Raw genomic sequence first — 13,309 nt, 5'->3', positions numbered from 1 at the left:
AGAAGTTAGTATTTTGCCACGTGTAATATTCTGTGTCCATCATGTACGCAATTGTATGTAGAGCCTGACCGATAAAGGATTTTGAATGCCGATACAGATACAAATGTTTGTTGGTTTTAAAATCCGATATATCGGCCGATATTTTTTACTTTTTTATTTCAGAAACGCGCAACAAAACATTAAAAGATTTCCCTAACATTAGTTATTTGTAGTTATTTATGAGTTTTAACTAAAATAATATGATAATGCATTTTAAAAAGAAACTTGTTTCTTTTATTGTCACAACAGAACAGAGGGAACATCAAAATATATTAAAGTTCTGGGGCCGTATTCACAAAGAATTTTATCTTACCACTAAGAGTACTCTTAAATCGCACTAAAAGATTTTAGCTAGGAGTTTTCTCTTAAAAGTTATTCACAACGCCTTTCAGACCTACTTTTAGTAAGGAAAAATGATAACTCCTAAACTAAGAGTGAGTCTCCGTTGCTACGGATGACGTCAATTCTCATGCACGAGCTGCCTCGCAATGACCACGGTGATTGGTTGTTAGATGACAGGCTGTCATGCGGAACATAACACAGACGCACCAAATCATGGAATTACAACATCAAAATATGTCTGTGTCCTACACAAAATAATAATAGTAATGCCATCGAAATGCATATATAAAAGAAAAGTCGTGAATGAAATTAAATTAAATCAAGGTAGCTAATACCCAAATGAAAACCGCCAATTGCCTAATAATAAAAAATGACATTGCATTAACACTTGCTTGATTAATTTACATCCTATTATTACATATTAGCCTAAAAAAACTACTTAAAGCAAGGAAATGTTGCCCATATTGAAGAAGCCTAATGTAATAAATAAATGACGGTGGATTATGAACTCGCCAAAAGCCCAACTAGACGCTGGATCATACATATATATGATATATACCCGACCCGCTCCGTGGCCCGCATTTTTTTTAAAGTAGTAATTTTTTAAAATAGTTTACTGGCATTTTTATTTCAAACGACCCGACCGACCGCGACCCGAATATCATAAAAAAATATTTTTGGATGACTCGTAACCGCAGGCACACGCTCATTTCGGATCAACCCGCGCATGGGGAGAGGATTTGTTTGCAGATCAATGCAGAATTCCCGCTTATGTCGCGGACTCGGACTGCGAGAGGCGGTGGTATGCATTACAATCGCAGTCAAGGGTTGAGGTTGCAGCCTTTAAACGGGCAAGCATGGCGTTGGTGTACAATATTAAATATATAATATCATTATTGTTTCATGTAATTCTAAAAACTTCCTGCTTGTCATGAATGTAATGAATTGTAAAAAACAAATGTCATAAACAATATGCTTACATTAAAGTGTGCTTTTAAGTCTAGGCAAAGCTTTTGAGTTGGTGAAACTGTCCGTGTTAAGGAGGATCAGACAGCCCCTAAGCCTTTAGGATTCTTTGTGAATAGGTCTTAGTGAGTTAGGAGTCCTCTCGACTTCTTTTAAGCTGTCCCAGACTTAGGTGCTACTTTTAGGGCTAAAATGCTTCGTGAATTACTTTTAGTGAAAAAAATTAGGAGTCCTAAAGTTAGGAGTGACACGCCCATTCTTTTTAGGAGTTGCTCCTAAAATTTGCCAGTTAGGAGCTACTTTTAGCCTTAAAATTCTTTGTGAATACGGCCCCTGATAAATAAAATGTATAAAATACAAACTTATATGAAACGTAAAGGCCTTTGAACAAAAACACAAAAACTACAACAACCAAATCAAAGTTACCAGTTTTAAAAGACTTGGTTCAGAAATATAACTTTGAATAGGACTGGAGACAAATTCTGTTAAGTTCTGATAAATAACAACAACAGCAAAATATAAATTGCTGATCACTTGACTCAGGCAGTGGCTAGACGCCTAAATCTGGACCCCACGAGCAGCTACTGGTTCACAGCGCTCTGTCAAAAACACCAACAGTGAGGAATTTTTAAAAAAATATTAATTTATTGGCCATTATGAATGCCGATACCGATAGTCTGAAAAACGCTTAATATCGGCCTGCCGATATATTGGTCGGGCTCTAATGCAATTAAAAATTGCACCTACACTGTAAAATACGGAGCCTCTAAGGTGACATTGGAGTAAAAAAATTAAAAGTTTGGTTTCATGTGCTCACGTGAAACTTTCATGTGCTCACGCGAAACCTTCATGTGCAGAATTTTTTTTACGTTTAGTTTTGCGTGAGCATGCAAAACTAAACGCGATAGTTTCACATGTGCACACAAAAATAAACTTTATTTAATTTTTGCTCCATGTCCCCTTAGGGGCTCTGTAGTAAAGAGTCAAAGTTTGATCTACTTAAAAAATAACTTCAATTGGTAACACTTAAACTAGCTTAAATATTCTCAGTTTAATTGAAAAATTTAAGGAAAAAAACTTTTAAAAATTACTTGAATGGGTAGCAGCTACAAAAGCGAGCTTTTTTAGTTTTTGTAACATTGAAATTTATTTTTAATATTGTGGTATTTTCTTTACAAATTACTTATTTGTGAGCTATGTTATTTAAAAAAAATCATCTCATCCCCTCCTCGAAACGATCTCTCTTTACCTTGGGAAAAACATCGCAGCGATTAGCAAATAGCAACATGACCCAATTTCTAACGATCCAATCAATTCTCGATGTCCCGCCCTACCTTTTTTCTTATTTCATAGGCTGTTTCACTCGGATATATGTCACAATGGGGAAACTAAGACAATCACTACTTCTTTTTCATTGTGACTTTAAAGTAAGAAATTTTAAGTTGAAAAAAGAAAATTTTAGTTACCAACTAAAGTAATTTTTTAGGTTAATCCAACTTTCACTTTTTGCAGTGTATGTGCAGTCATGGATGGACCAAAAGTTGATTGAATTTTTGCATTTGAATATGAAAGCTATTCAAAAATTATAAAGAAAGTTTTTTTAATGGATACATGATGTTTGCAGTGGCGGCTCGTGCTCTTCCGAGGGGCGCAAATTCAAAATGTTCGTTGTGTCATGTGTGTTCCTCGTGTTTTCAAAATGTGTGTTTGTTGCAAAATGTGAACCATGTGCATCACATGTTTTGTCAAAATAAATGCCTGCTGCACATGCGTCAAACCATTTATGATAAAAGAGACGCTCCCGTACTTAACAGTAAACTCTCTTAGGTTTTAAGTCTCTTTTATCATAAACCCTTTGGACGCGTCTGCGGCGGGCACTTGTTTTGGCAGGACACGTGATGCACAAAGGTTCACCCGACACATATTTTGAAATTACGAACCACACACATGAAGGGTTACATACATGTTGTGACGAACTTCGCATCGTGTGCCCTCGAAAAAAGAAGTCGCAGGCCGCCACTGGATGTTTGTATCTTTATCGCTGAGCTCCTGTATATAGCATAGTGGTAGAGCCTTGTGTTAGCAGTGCAAAAGGTCAAGGGTTTGAACCTGAAACACACATGCTGATAAAATTGTGGTAAACCTTAAGTATCGGGACAGCATGTTGGCTGTTTATTAGTCTTTATAAAGCACATATTAATGCATGACTATATTCTACATCCAATAATCCTACACCATACCTACACTAAAATGCTTAAAAGTATTAATTAACCATAAATTAGGAGTTAATTGAGGCAAAATCTGTAAATAATAGTAAATATGTGTTCCCCATACTGTGTTACCAAAAATGTATACATTTGTAATGCATTTTATGTCACTTTGGAAATATTATCTGATCTGGTAGTATTTACTTAAAATATGACAAATGCTGACTGATTTGATTTTTCCTTGTATTTGACACGCTTTCGTAATCTTCTTGGTATGAGAGTGTGGAACTGTACGGATATCAAGGCTCCGTCAGCAGTAATGTATGTATCTGTATACAAAAGCAGCTTTATGCATGAATTTGATGCTTGTTCTTAGCATGCCAGTTACATATGTTTTTACGGATTGCACTTTGATCTTATACAGTCATGGTCATCAGTAACCATGCATGCCCTTTGTAACCACCTGCAGCTTCATCCATATTAGTCCTTGATAAACCAGAAAACTCCCATTCAGAGACGTGCATCTCTGCATAGAGCAGTAGTGAGATGTTTGGATAGGGTGTAAGGCAGTGACCCTCACGCATGGCTCACCTCCAGAGGAGAAGGACAATGCAGCTCTAATGGAGCTCAGTCAAACGCAGTTTAAAACAGGTTGCATTGTCGAGAGGAGAAAAATCGTTTGGGGAGAAAACAGATGATTTATGTTGCTTGTCTACTGTCAGGAACGTTTTGCTTAGAAATGGTCTCACAGATTCACGTTAAAAGCCCCTCACCTAAAGAATGACAGTTCACCGTAGACCCCCATGTTTCATTTTTACAGTTGCTTGAAAAGTGGTATTTGGGTTCGAGTTACATCTTGTGATGGCTCGACCATGAGGAGCTTTGTGTCATTGTGAGTTAGTGTTGAGGAATGAACAAGTCTCATCAACACCAAACAACAGAGATAAAAAGCTTCTTCAACTCTGTGCTGTCAGTCACTTCAGTGTAACTCTTTATGAACTGTTGTTTTCACTTTATGAAGTGTAGCAAAGATATAGTTGTATAAAAATGAATACTGTTCACATTAAATGCTGTTCCCTATCTAGGGAAGAATGGTTCTATTTAGCACATCAAACAGTTACTAGAATGCGCTAATGAATGAGTTTTATTGACTGACAAAAGTGTAAAGTAATCTTATACATTGCGGTGAGGAGAGATATTTTTGGTTGCTTGGGTTTGGTTGCTAAAGGAAATGATTTATTCAAGTGATTACCGCAAGAAAAAAAACATTTTGGTCTTAACAATTGAGACAAATAAGATATGACAGCACTGATTCCTCAGGGGAAATTTAGTGGTTTAAATCTGTATGTTTTGATAGAAGTAAATGTGGTGTAAATGTTTTTTGTTATCTCCTTGACATTGAAATTTTGCTGCATTTGTTCAAATGTATTTTGCATGTGCATGAGACATTCAGTGTGTCTGTAAGTTTGAGACCTTTGAAAAACTTTAAGACTTTAACATCTTCACCTCTGATACGCAGGTGCTTAAAAAAGAACAGCCTCAGTCTGAGCCCAGACATTTCTGGGATCTTCTGAGGCAGGGTGCAAGAATAGTTCTCTTTTCTGATCTGACAGAGGTACAAATATCCTCTAGCTTATGCGTTTTCTCATTCCCGTAATCCTTTGGTTCCCCCATGTGAGATTCAGATCCTTGTGGTGTTATTTGTTTAATTTCTATGTTTCATATCACTTCAACACAATAATACAATAACACAATAATGTTCCAACACAATAATAGATAAATCTAGATAAATTGAAGTATTCAAGACTCCAAAATGACTCCAAAATGATCATCATTAGTTTAATTTCTTTTATTTTTTTTTATTTCTAACCAAACTTGGATTCTTGGTTATACACAAAATGAAGCTGGCATATAAATGTAGATGTATCTTTCTCCACTTTGACTCCTCCCCTTTTACATGTTATCCAATTCAGTTATCTGGGAGTTTATCTCAGAGCTCGAGTCCATCTAGTTTTCCTCCTCTGACAGCAAGCCAAATTTGTTTATAGCCTGAAAAAAAACCTCTGTATGCCTCTTGTTTTCGTAAACATATGGGGATACAAAGAAACATGAATAAGGTACAGTGAGAGCATGTTCCCACTAAAACTACAGCCTGAAATGAAAAGCACTGATATGCACGAGCAAGGCATGAGATGATGTGGTGGCTGCTCCTTGAAGTTTCTTTGCTTGTATTCAAACATATTAAGGGGGTGGTTCACCCAAAAATGAAAATACGTTCATCATTTGCTCACCCGTATGTTGTTCTGCCTGTATGGGTTTCTTCTGTTTAACACAAAAAAAGAGGTAAGCACTCAGTTGATTGACTTTCATAGTAGGAAAAACAAATACAATGGAAATCAATGGGTACCATCAACTGTGAAGATATTTTGATAAATGTTTGTATACAGTTGACAGTGTCCATTGACTTCCATAATAAGAAAAACAAATACTATTGATGCTTTTCCATTGCATGGTGCCCCAGGGTTTGGTTTGGTTTGGGTCGGGTCAGCTTACTTTTGGGGGCTTTTCCACTGGGTGCAGTACGTACCCGATACTTTTTTAGTACCACCTCGGTTGGGGTTCCAGGCGACCTGAGATGATACCAAAACGTGACGCGAAAACACTGTAGATCACTGATTGGTCTGAGAGAATCGTCACTACCAGCATCATCGCTATAATGTAAAAGATTAGCTTTACCTTCATGCTAGCTTGCGCTGTCTCAAGTAAACCTGCTCATGTGTGCTTTGCTGTAAGTTCCCAAACTCCCTTTTAGCGATGAAAAACATCCGCAGGTTGAGAATCAGAAACACAATAACAGTTTTTTCCAGACTTGCTGTCTGTGGCGGCACATTCGCGACTTGCACGTTTGCATACATGCTTAAATGCAACTTAAATGAGGCTCAGCGGAGCGCGTCGACTGACGCCACGGGTGTTTGTACAGAAAATGTCATGTGAGACAGAGGTAGTAATAAACACGATGTGCATACATCTATTTGTGGTGGTCAGTTTTAATTTTATGGTGGACTGAGAAATAAATGAATGTATGGGAATGTACAATGACGCTCTCACTTGAATGATGTCACAGCAGTAGGCAGCGCAAATATAACGACACGCATATAATCCCTCCCACTCTGAAGTGTTACTAAACTCGATGGAAAAGCTAACCAAGCCAAAGTGAGCTGAGCTGACCCGACCTAACCCAAACCAAACCATGGGGTACTATGCAATGGAAAAGCGCCATATGTAAGTCAATGGGGACTGTCAACTGTGTGGTTACCATCATTTATCAAAAAATCTTCTGTGTTCATCAGAATAAAGAAACTCATACAGGTTTAGAACAACATGAGGGAGAAATGATGACCTTTAACATATTAGGACATGCTGATGCCCACCACGTTGAAAGACAATTAATGTAATTGTCATTTAATTGTCCAGATATTTCTATCTATATCTGTTTTCTTTGTTAGGTTGTGTTTTGTCTATAGCTAAACATTCATACCTTCATGCTTTGTTTGAGAACAAGTGATGGTTTCATTCAGTGGCATATTATGTTTTCTCATGTCATTAATATGTCATTATTTGCTTTCACAGCACGAACCAGAAAATGTCACAGACACAACTCTGCTAGTGCATTTCTTTGGGAGAAAGGGCAAAAGTGAACTCAACTTTGATGATTTCTACAGGTGAAATACAAATAAGACGTGAGCAGGCCCACAGGGAATCTGCATCCACAGAGCTCTGCAAGTTCACAGATTTCGAACATCTGCCATTCCTTGAATCATTCATTTCAGCTCATTCGATTTTCGTTTCATTTATCACTCTCAACTCACCTTCTTAACATATTTTACATCATTTAAATAAAGAAACCTGCAGATTCTCCCCTAAAATCAGATTCCATCTGGGCTTGGATAAAAGCAATTCTGAACACTGTGATATTGAATCTGGACTAAAAATCTAAGCTTCATTTTCTTTTCCTTTCTTAAAGGATTAGTCCACTTTCTTAAAAAATTCAGATAATTTACTCACCACCATGTCATCCAAAATGTTGATGTGTTTCTTTGTTCAGTCGAGGAGAAATTATGTTTTTTGATGAAAACATCAAGGGTTTTTCTCATTTTGATGGACCCCAACACTTAACAGTTTTAATGCAGTTTAGCATTGCAGTTTCGGGGGACTCTAGGCGATCCCGGGCGGGGCATGGGGGTCTTGTCTAGCAGATCGATTGTCATTTTTGGCAAGAAAAATAAAAAAATATGCACTTTTAAACCACAACTTCTCTTCTTCCTCCGGCTGTGTGACACGCCAGCACGACCTCACGTAATACGTCATCACGTCAAGAGGTCACAAACGACGTATCGAAACTACGCCCCAGTGTTTACAAGTGTGGAGAAAGAGGACCATTCCGACATTGTTGTATGTGGATTGATACTAATTAATGTCTTTGTGTCAGTTTATTGTTTGTGACCGCATGTGACCAAGGCCTTTCGACGTCATTACGCAAGCCGGAGGAAGAAGAGAAGTTATGGTTTAAAAGTGCCAAAAATGACAATCATTTAGCTGGATAAGACTCTTTTGCCACGTTTGAGATTGTTTAGAGTCCCTTGAAACTATGTTGAAACTGCAATTTTAAACTGTTAAGTGTTGGGGTCCATTAAAGTCCATTAAAATGAGAAAAATCCTCAAAAACATAATTTTTTCTCGACTGAACAAAGAAAGACATCAACCTTTTGGATGACATGGTGGTGAGTAACTTATCTGGATTTTTTTTTAGAAAATGGACTAACCCTTTAATGTCATTAATAATGCATGGCCCTTTTAAAATACTTGAATGCTCAGAGTCAATGTGTATTCTTATCAAAGCATGCTGGGATTGTTTAGTCACTTAGACTATAGCATCCCACTGAGATAGAGAGAGAGTGATGGTATCTCCTCTTAACACTGTGTCCGTGTCACGCTTTGTCGGCAGATTTATGGACAACCTGCAGACAGAGGTCCTTGAGATTGAGTTCCTCAGCTATTCCAGGGGAATGACCACCATCAGCGAGGAGGACTTTGCGCGTATCCTGCTACGTTACACCACGGTGGAGAACATTACTGGCTACCTTGAGAATGTGCGTCAAAGCATACCAGACGAGAAGGTACTACTTTTACTGGACATGGTTTTGGACACACACACTCAAAACTTTCATCACTCAGGAAAATCAAATGTTTGGTTTATAAAGCACCGCAGGTACCATCTAGATTCAAGTTTCATGCCAATTTGCATTTGGTTTGCTGACATGAATGGAAAATTGACAAGTTGGACTTCATTTTAAACTGTATTTTACTCATTCTGTTATAATTTTTATGTATACAGTTTCTATGATCTCATTTTAAGACACGACTAAAATATACAGTACAGTACACTTTCACTTATGCAAAACTTTTATAAAAAATTAAATAAAATAAAAAATGTTATCTGGCATGATACAATAATATTAATACAGCAGCAAAGAATCCACTATTATGAAGTCTAAATTCATTTATTCAGATCGTGAATAACACATCTATTGGTAGAAGTGGAGAGAGGAGGATATTAATAATTCGAGAGTATGTGCTTCAGGTTGTTTTCCTCTTTGCACACTGACCCTCACAATATGAGGTTAGAGTCTTTTCAGTTGCCTGAGGAGGCTGATGGTGGATGGCCATTGATATATAAGTGCTTCTTATTCTTTAGTTAAGAGATATTGCAATACAGCTTAACTTGTAAAAGCAGTAAAGCGTCACATATAACTCATTAGTTCATTTGTTAAACGGTTGTTGTTGGTTGCAAAAGACATGGGTCTAGTGCCTGGAAATGGATGAGTGAATATCAAAAGAGCTGATGTTTGGGTAATCTGCCAGCGGTGAGATATTTTGGATACATCCCTCTTTGTTTTTATTTATGCAAGTATCAGGTTAATCTTCTTTAGAAGAGTCGACAAGTCACCCGACCTTTCCTTAAACAAAACAATCCAAAGGTGTTGACAGCTCAAATTGTGTAGTTCAGGCACAGGAGCTGAAGGGATGTGGACTCTGCCTTGGGATCTGTTATCAGCCCTCAAGGCCCACTTAAGTACTCCTGGTTCAATACATGGGGCGTGAGGCAATTTTGTCCTTGTAGAGATTATCAGCAGAATTGTTAATGTATAAATGTATTTATTTTATGCACTGGCTTTGTAATTTTATGTGCATTCGAATCTCTTAGTTACTGTTTCAAAAATGAAGATGATGATGATCAGATTTTAATGTGGGTTTTCTCTTACAGGGTATCACCTTTGAGGAGTTTAGGTCCTTCTTTCAGTTCCTCAACAATTTAGAGGATTTTACCATTGCCATGCAGATGTACAACTATGCACATCGTCCAATTGGACAAGGTAATCTAATAGAGGAGCTCAGATGCAAAAGCCGCTAAACGTCACCTCATGTCAAAAATGAGATAATGGTATTAACCGGATGCACTCAGCACATATTATCTTCGTTTATTATCTTCATAAATGAGGTTAAGTTTCTTACCTTATACTACTTTAACAGTGTATGATTTTCAGCGCGTCTTGATTTAATTATTTTTTAGAAAAAAACATCCATATCTGAATCAATGGGACTTAGGAAGTACAGTATACGCGCGTTAGTAGCCTAAGATCTTACAGCAGATCAGGTTGGCCAAAACACGAAAAGAACCACATTTTCAAAAGATATTGTTTGCAAACACAGACATTTTCATCCCGACACGATTACATTTCTCAGAGGACCTTTGAGTTAGGCCAAAAACAGTATTGCTCGGGAATTTTTACGGAGGTCTTGAGAGAAAAACACAGATTTGGTTGATTCGGAAGCATGATTTTCTCAGAGGTCCCCCTGTAAAACTAGTCCCATCCAAATAGGTCTCAAGTGCATGAAAAATTAATTGGATGAACGTCGGGTCCCTAGTAAGTACTTGGACCTGAATACAATCCGAATGTGGCAGTGAGATCACAGCACCCCCTAATTTGTGGTTTATTGTCTTTATTTTTACGTTCCAACTTTCATAATTTCTAGTGTTTCTAGTTTTTATTGAAGGTTTTTGTCAAGCTTGCATGCACTTAGAGGGTTTTGCAACTAAAGACAGTTAAATTTGTGAAATACCAATAAAATTACTAAAGTGACTTTGTAAGACATTGCATTTACTGACTTATAACCTTTTAGTTGCCATTAAAGTGAAACTACTGAACCTAAACATAAAGACCTGACAAAAAAATGCTCATTTACAAGAAAACATGTCAGACGCACTTAAAGGGTTTTGCATCTGAACTCCTCAAATATTCCATAAACTTTTTGATCTAGAGGATTCAGCTGTTTTTATTTATGTCTGGTTTTCGGCCAACAGATGAGTTTGCCCGTGCAGTCTATGTGGCCACTGGACTAAAGCTCTCACGTCATCTCGTGAACACTGTTTTCAAGATCTTTGATGTCGACCATGATGACCAGCTAAGCTACAAAGAGTTCATTGGTATTATGAAGGACCGCCTGCACCGTGGCTCTTGGGTAACTATTGTTCAGCCTTAAAGAAAAGAAACACTTATCACTGTACAAGATTTAAACTGTTAGATGCTACTGTAGCAAATCAGTTTAATTTTAAGGTTAGTCAATGCTGATCATTGTAGGCCTATTGCTGTTATTATAACTTTAAGGATTAACAATATTAAGCACCTTTTATTGTTGCACAAGTACTTCAGCTAAAGACCAGTGATTTTTTTTGGTAGTGAAGAAAACTTTACTACCCCCTAGTGGCCATTTACAAATCATGCACTTTGCTTGTCTTGTCTGGCACACAGTTTCATAAAAACTAATCTTATTTGGTTGTTAAAAAGGCAAACTTTCCTTCATATTACCATTCTGATCTCAGGGTTACAAAGGTGAAGAGAGATTCACATCCTTTAAAGGCTGTATGAAGAAGGAACTCAGTGGAAAATAGGTAAGTATAGAAGAAATGTAATAGATATTGTTTTAAGTTTTTTTAGTAGGCTATTTGTTGTTTAGCTCCATCATATTGCTCTGGGGAGTTTTGAATTAATGATACTGAACCTCTACACAAGCACTGCTCAATATTCAGACAAAGTTCTTTCTCTAGTATCAGATTACTCTGTAAAATTAATGTGTGCTATCAAGAGATACAAGATACTAGCCTGACATAGTGTATAAGGACTTAATATAGTAATAGAATACAGCACCCAGCCCACAAGATAATGACATTACATCATAAAACACCTAGAGAAGGGGAACAACTAAACTTATTGTACTGAACAGAATAGAGGATGAAGGAAACAAACATGTACTCTTGTATAGTACATTTTCACATTCTCGGAAATACAGGTACAAAAGCTGTCACCGGGGCAGTACCATTTTAAAAAGTACACCTTTGTATCTAAAGGGTGCATATAAGTACATTAAAGGTACAAATCTCTACATAAATGCTACATATTAGGACCATCCCAGTGACGGCTTTTGTACCTTTATAAGATAGTAATATATATATATATATATATTGAATATTACTTATAATTCCAGCTATTGTGAATTTTCTTTTGCAGTTTATTATTGACGTATGCAATGATGTTTTGTTTTTTGTATGTCTTTGATTTTTGTAGGTGAAAGTCCCACTCAGTGTTTCTCTCTCAAATCACAGTAAGGAAAATGTCAAGTTGGATTAAAGTTCTCAGTGACTTAATTCTGTTAAAATCTGTGTCCAATTAGATTAACACTTGCTACCTCTTTGGCCTATAGTAACAGGTTTGTCACTTGTCAGGCATTTTTAACTCTATTAAAACCATGAACTAAAGGGTACAACACTTTTTAAATAGCTACAGAAGTTTTATTAATACCAGGTTATTTTAAAAACGGTCTTATACAATTTTTAGGGTCCAGCAACCAGATTTTTGAATAAATGAAGCTGCTTTAATAATAGTCTTAATGTTACATTATAAATGAAATATTTTACTTCTTTTCGAGAATTGTTACTTATGAATATGCTACATGGAACAGAAAATGTCAAATAGGCTTAATTTTGCTGTAGTACATAGTTATTTATTCTATTTATCTATAAAGTTTAATATTGTTATGGTATAAGCTATAGATATATTTATCTTACTCTAATTTATTGAGTAAAAATGGACAATGTCTGTATCGTTCCCTATTTTGCTGCTGCATTATGCATTTTTTTCTGTAGGAATTATAGCCAGATAATCTTCCCTTACAAATGAGCACAATGCTAACATAGTTTCTCTCAACCTGTCCATTGCCAGTTTACACACAGGAACTGATAATGCTAAATGCGCAGAGAAATAACAATTCTTAGTAATCTCACAATATGCTAGACATACAGATCTCTTTTATGAATTTCTTACTGCCACTGTTTGAAGAAATATTTAGCAAAGCATAAACCAAAAGCAAGTAAAACAGTCAGCAGAACACTAAGCATACGCATCAGGGATGATGTATCATGGGATCAAATATTGACCATGTTTTACACTCTTTTATATTGTAATCAAGATCAACAGAAGTTATTATTGTCTGTACCGTTGTCTGCATAAAAAGTCTGTATTGGTGTTAAAATTGCTTGGATTGATTATTTAAGTTCACAAACAAAATAAAAAAAATATTTGTTGTGAAAATATTTGTGTTATTCTTTTTGCTCGCTGCCTTGCTTGTTTTTAAGTGCT

At 36.5% G+C, this 13,309-nt stretch overlaps 1 protein-coding gene across 5 annotated transcripts in view; it reads left to right on the top strand.

Moving 5' to 3' along the window:
* The window catches only part of micu3b (mitochondrial calcium uptake family, member 3b), a 50,400-nt gene extending 38,071 nt beyond the window's left edge, over positions 1-12,329 (top strand). For 2 of the 5 annotated variants that reach the window (XM_055177666.2, XM_055177663.2), the window contains 8 exons: positions 3,834-3,875; positions 5,074-5,169; positions 7,185-7,276; positions 8,560-8,731; positions 9,880-9,988; positions 10,978-11,135; positions 11,497-11,565; positions 12,239-12,329. In XM_055177666.2, the coding sequence (XP_055033641.1) occupies positions 3,834-3,875; positions 5,074-5,169; positions 7,185-7,276; positions 8,560-8,731; positions 9,880-9,988; positions 10,978-11,135; positions 11,497-11,565 (738 nt within the window). In that variant the 3' untranslated portion in view covers positions 12,239-12,329. The remainder of the gene's footprint in view (positions 1-3,833; positions 3,876-5,073; positions 5,170-7,184; positions 7,277-8,559; positions 8,732-9,879; positions 9,989-10,977; positions 11,136-11,496; positions 11,566-12,238) is intronic. The other 3 variants (XM_073854185.1, XM_055177664.2, XM_055177665.2) reach the window with 3 other exon arrangements.
* Positions 12,330-13,309: the final 980 nt, after the last annotated feature.

Source organism: Misgurnus anguillicaudatus, chromosome 16 (genome assembly GCF_027580225.2).
Source record: "Misgurnus anguillicaudatus chromosome 16, ASM2758022v2, whole genome shotgun sequence".
In the NCBI taxonomy this organism is placed as follows: Eukaryota; Metazoa; Chordata; class Actinopteri; order Cypriniformes; family Cobitidae; genus Misgurnus; species Misgurnus anguillicaudatus.
Note: the sequence above shows the minus strand (reverse complement) of the source record. Positions and strands in the feature narration are given on the sequence as shown.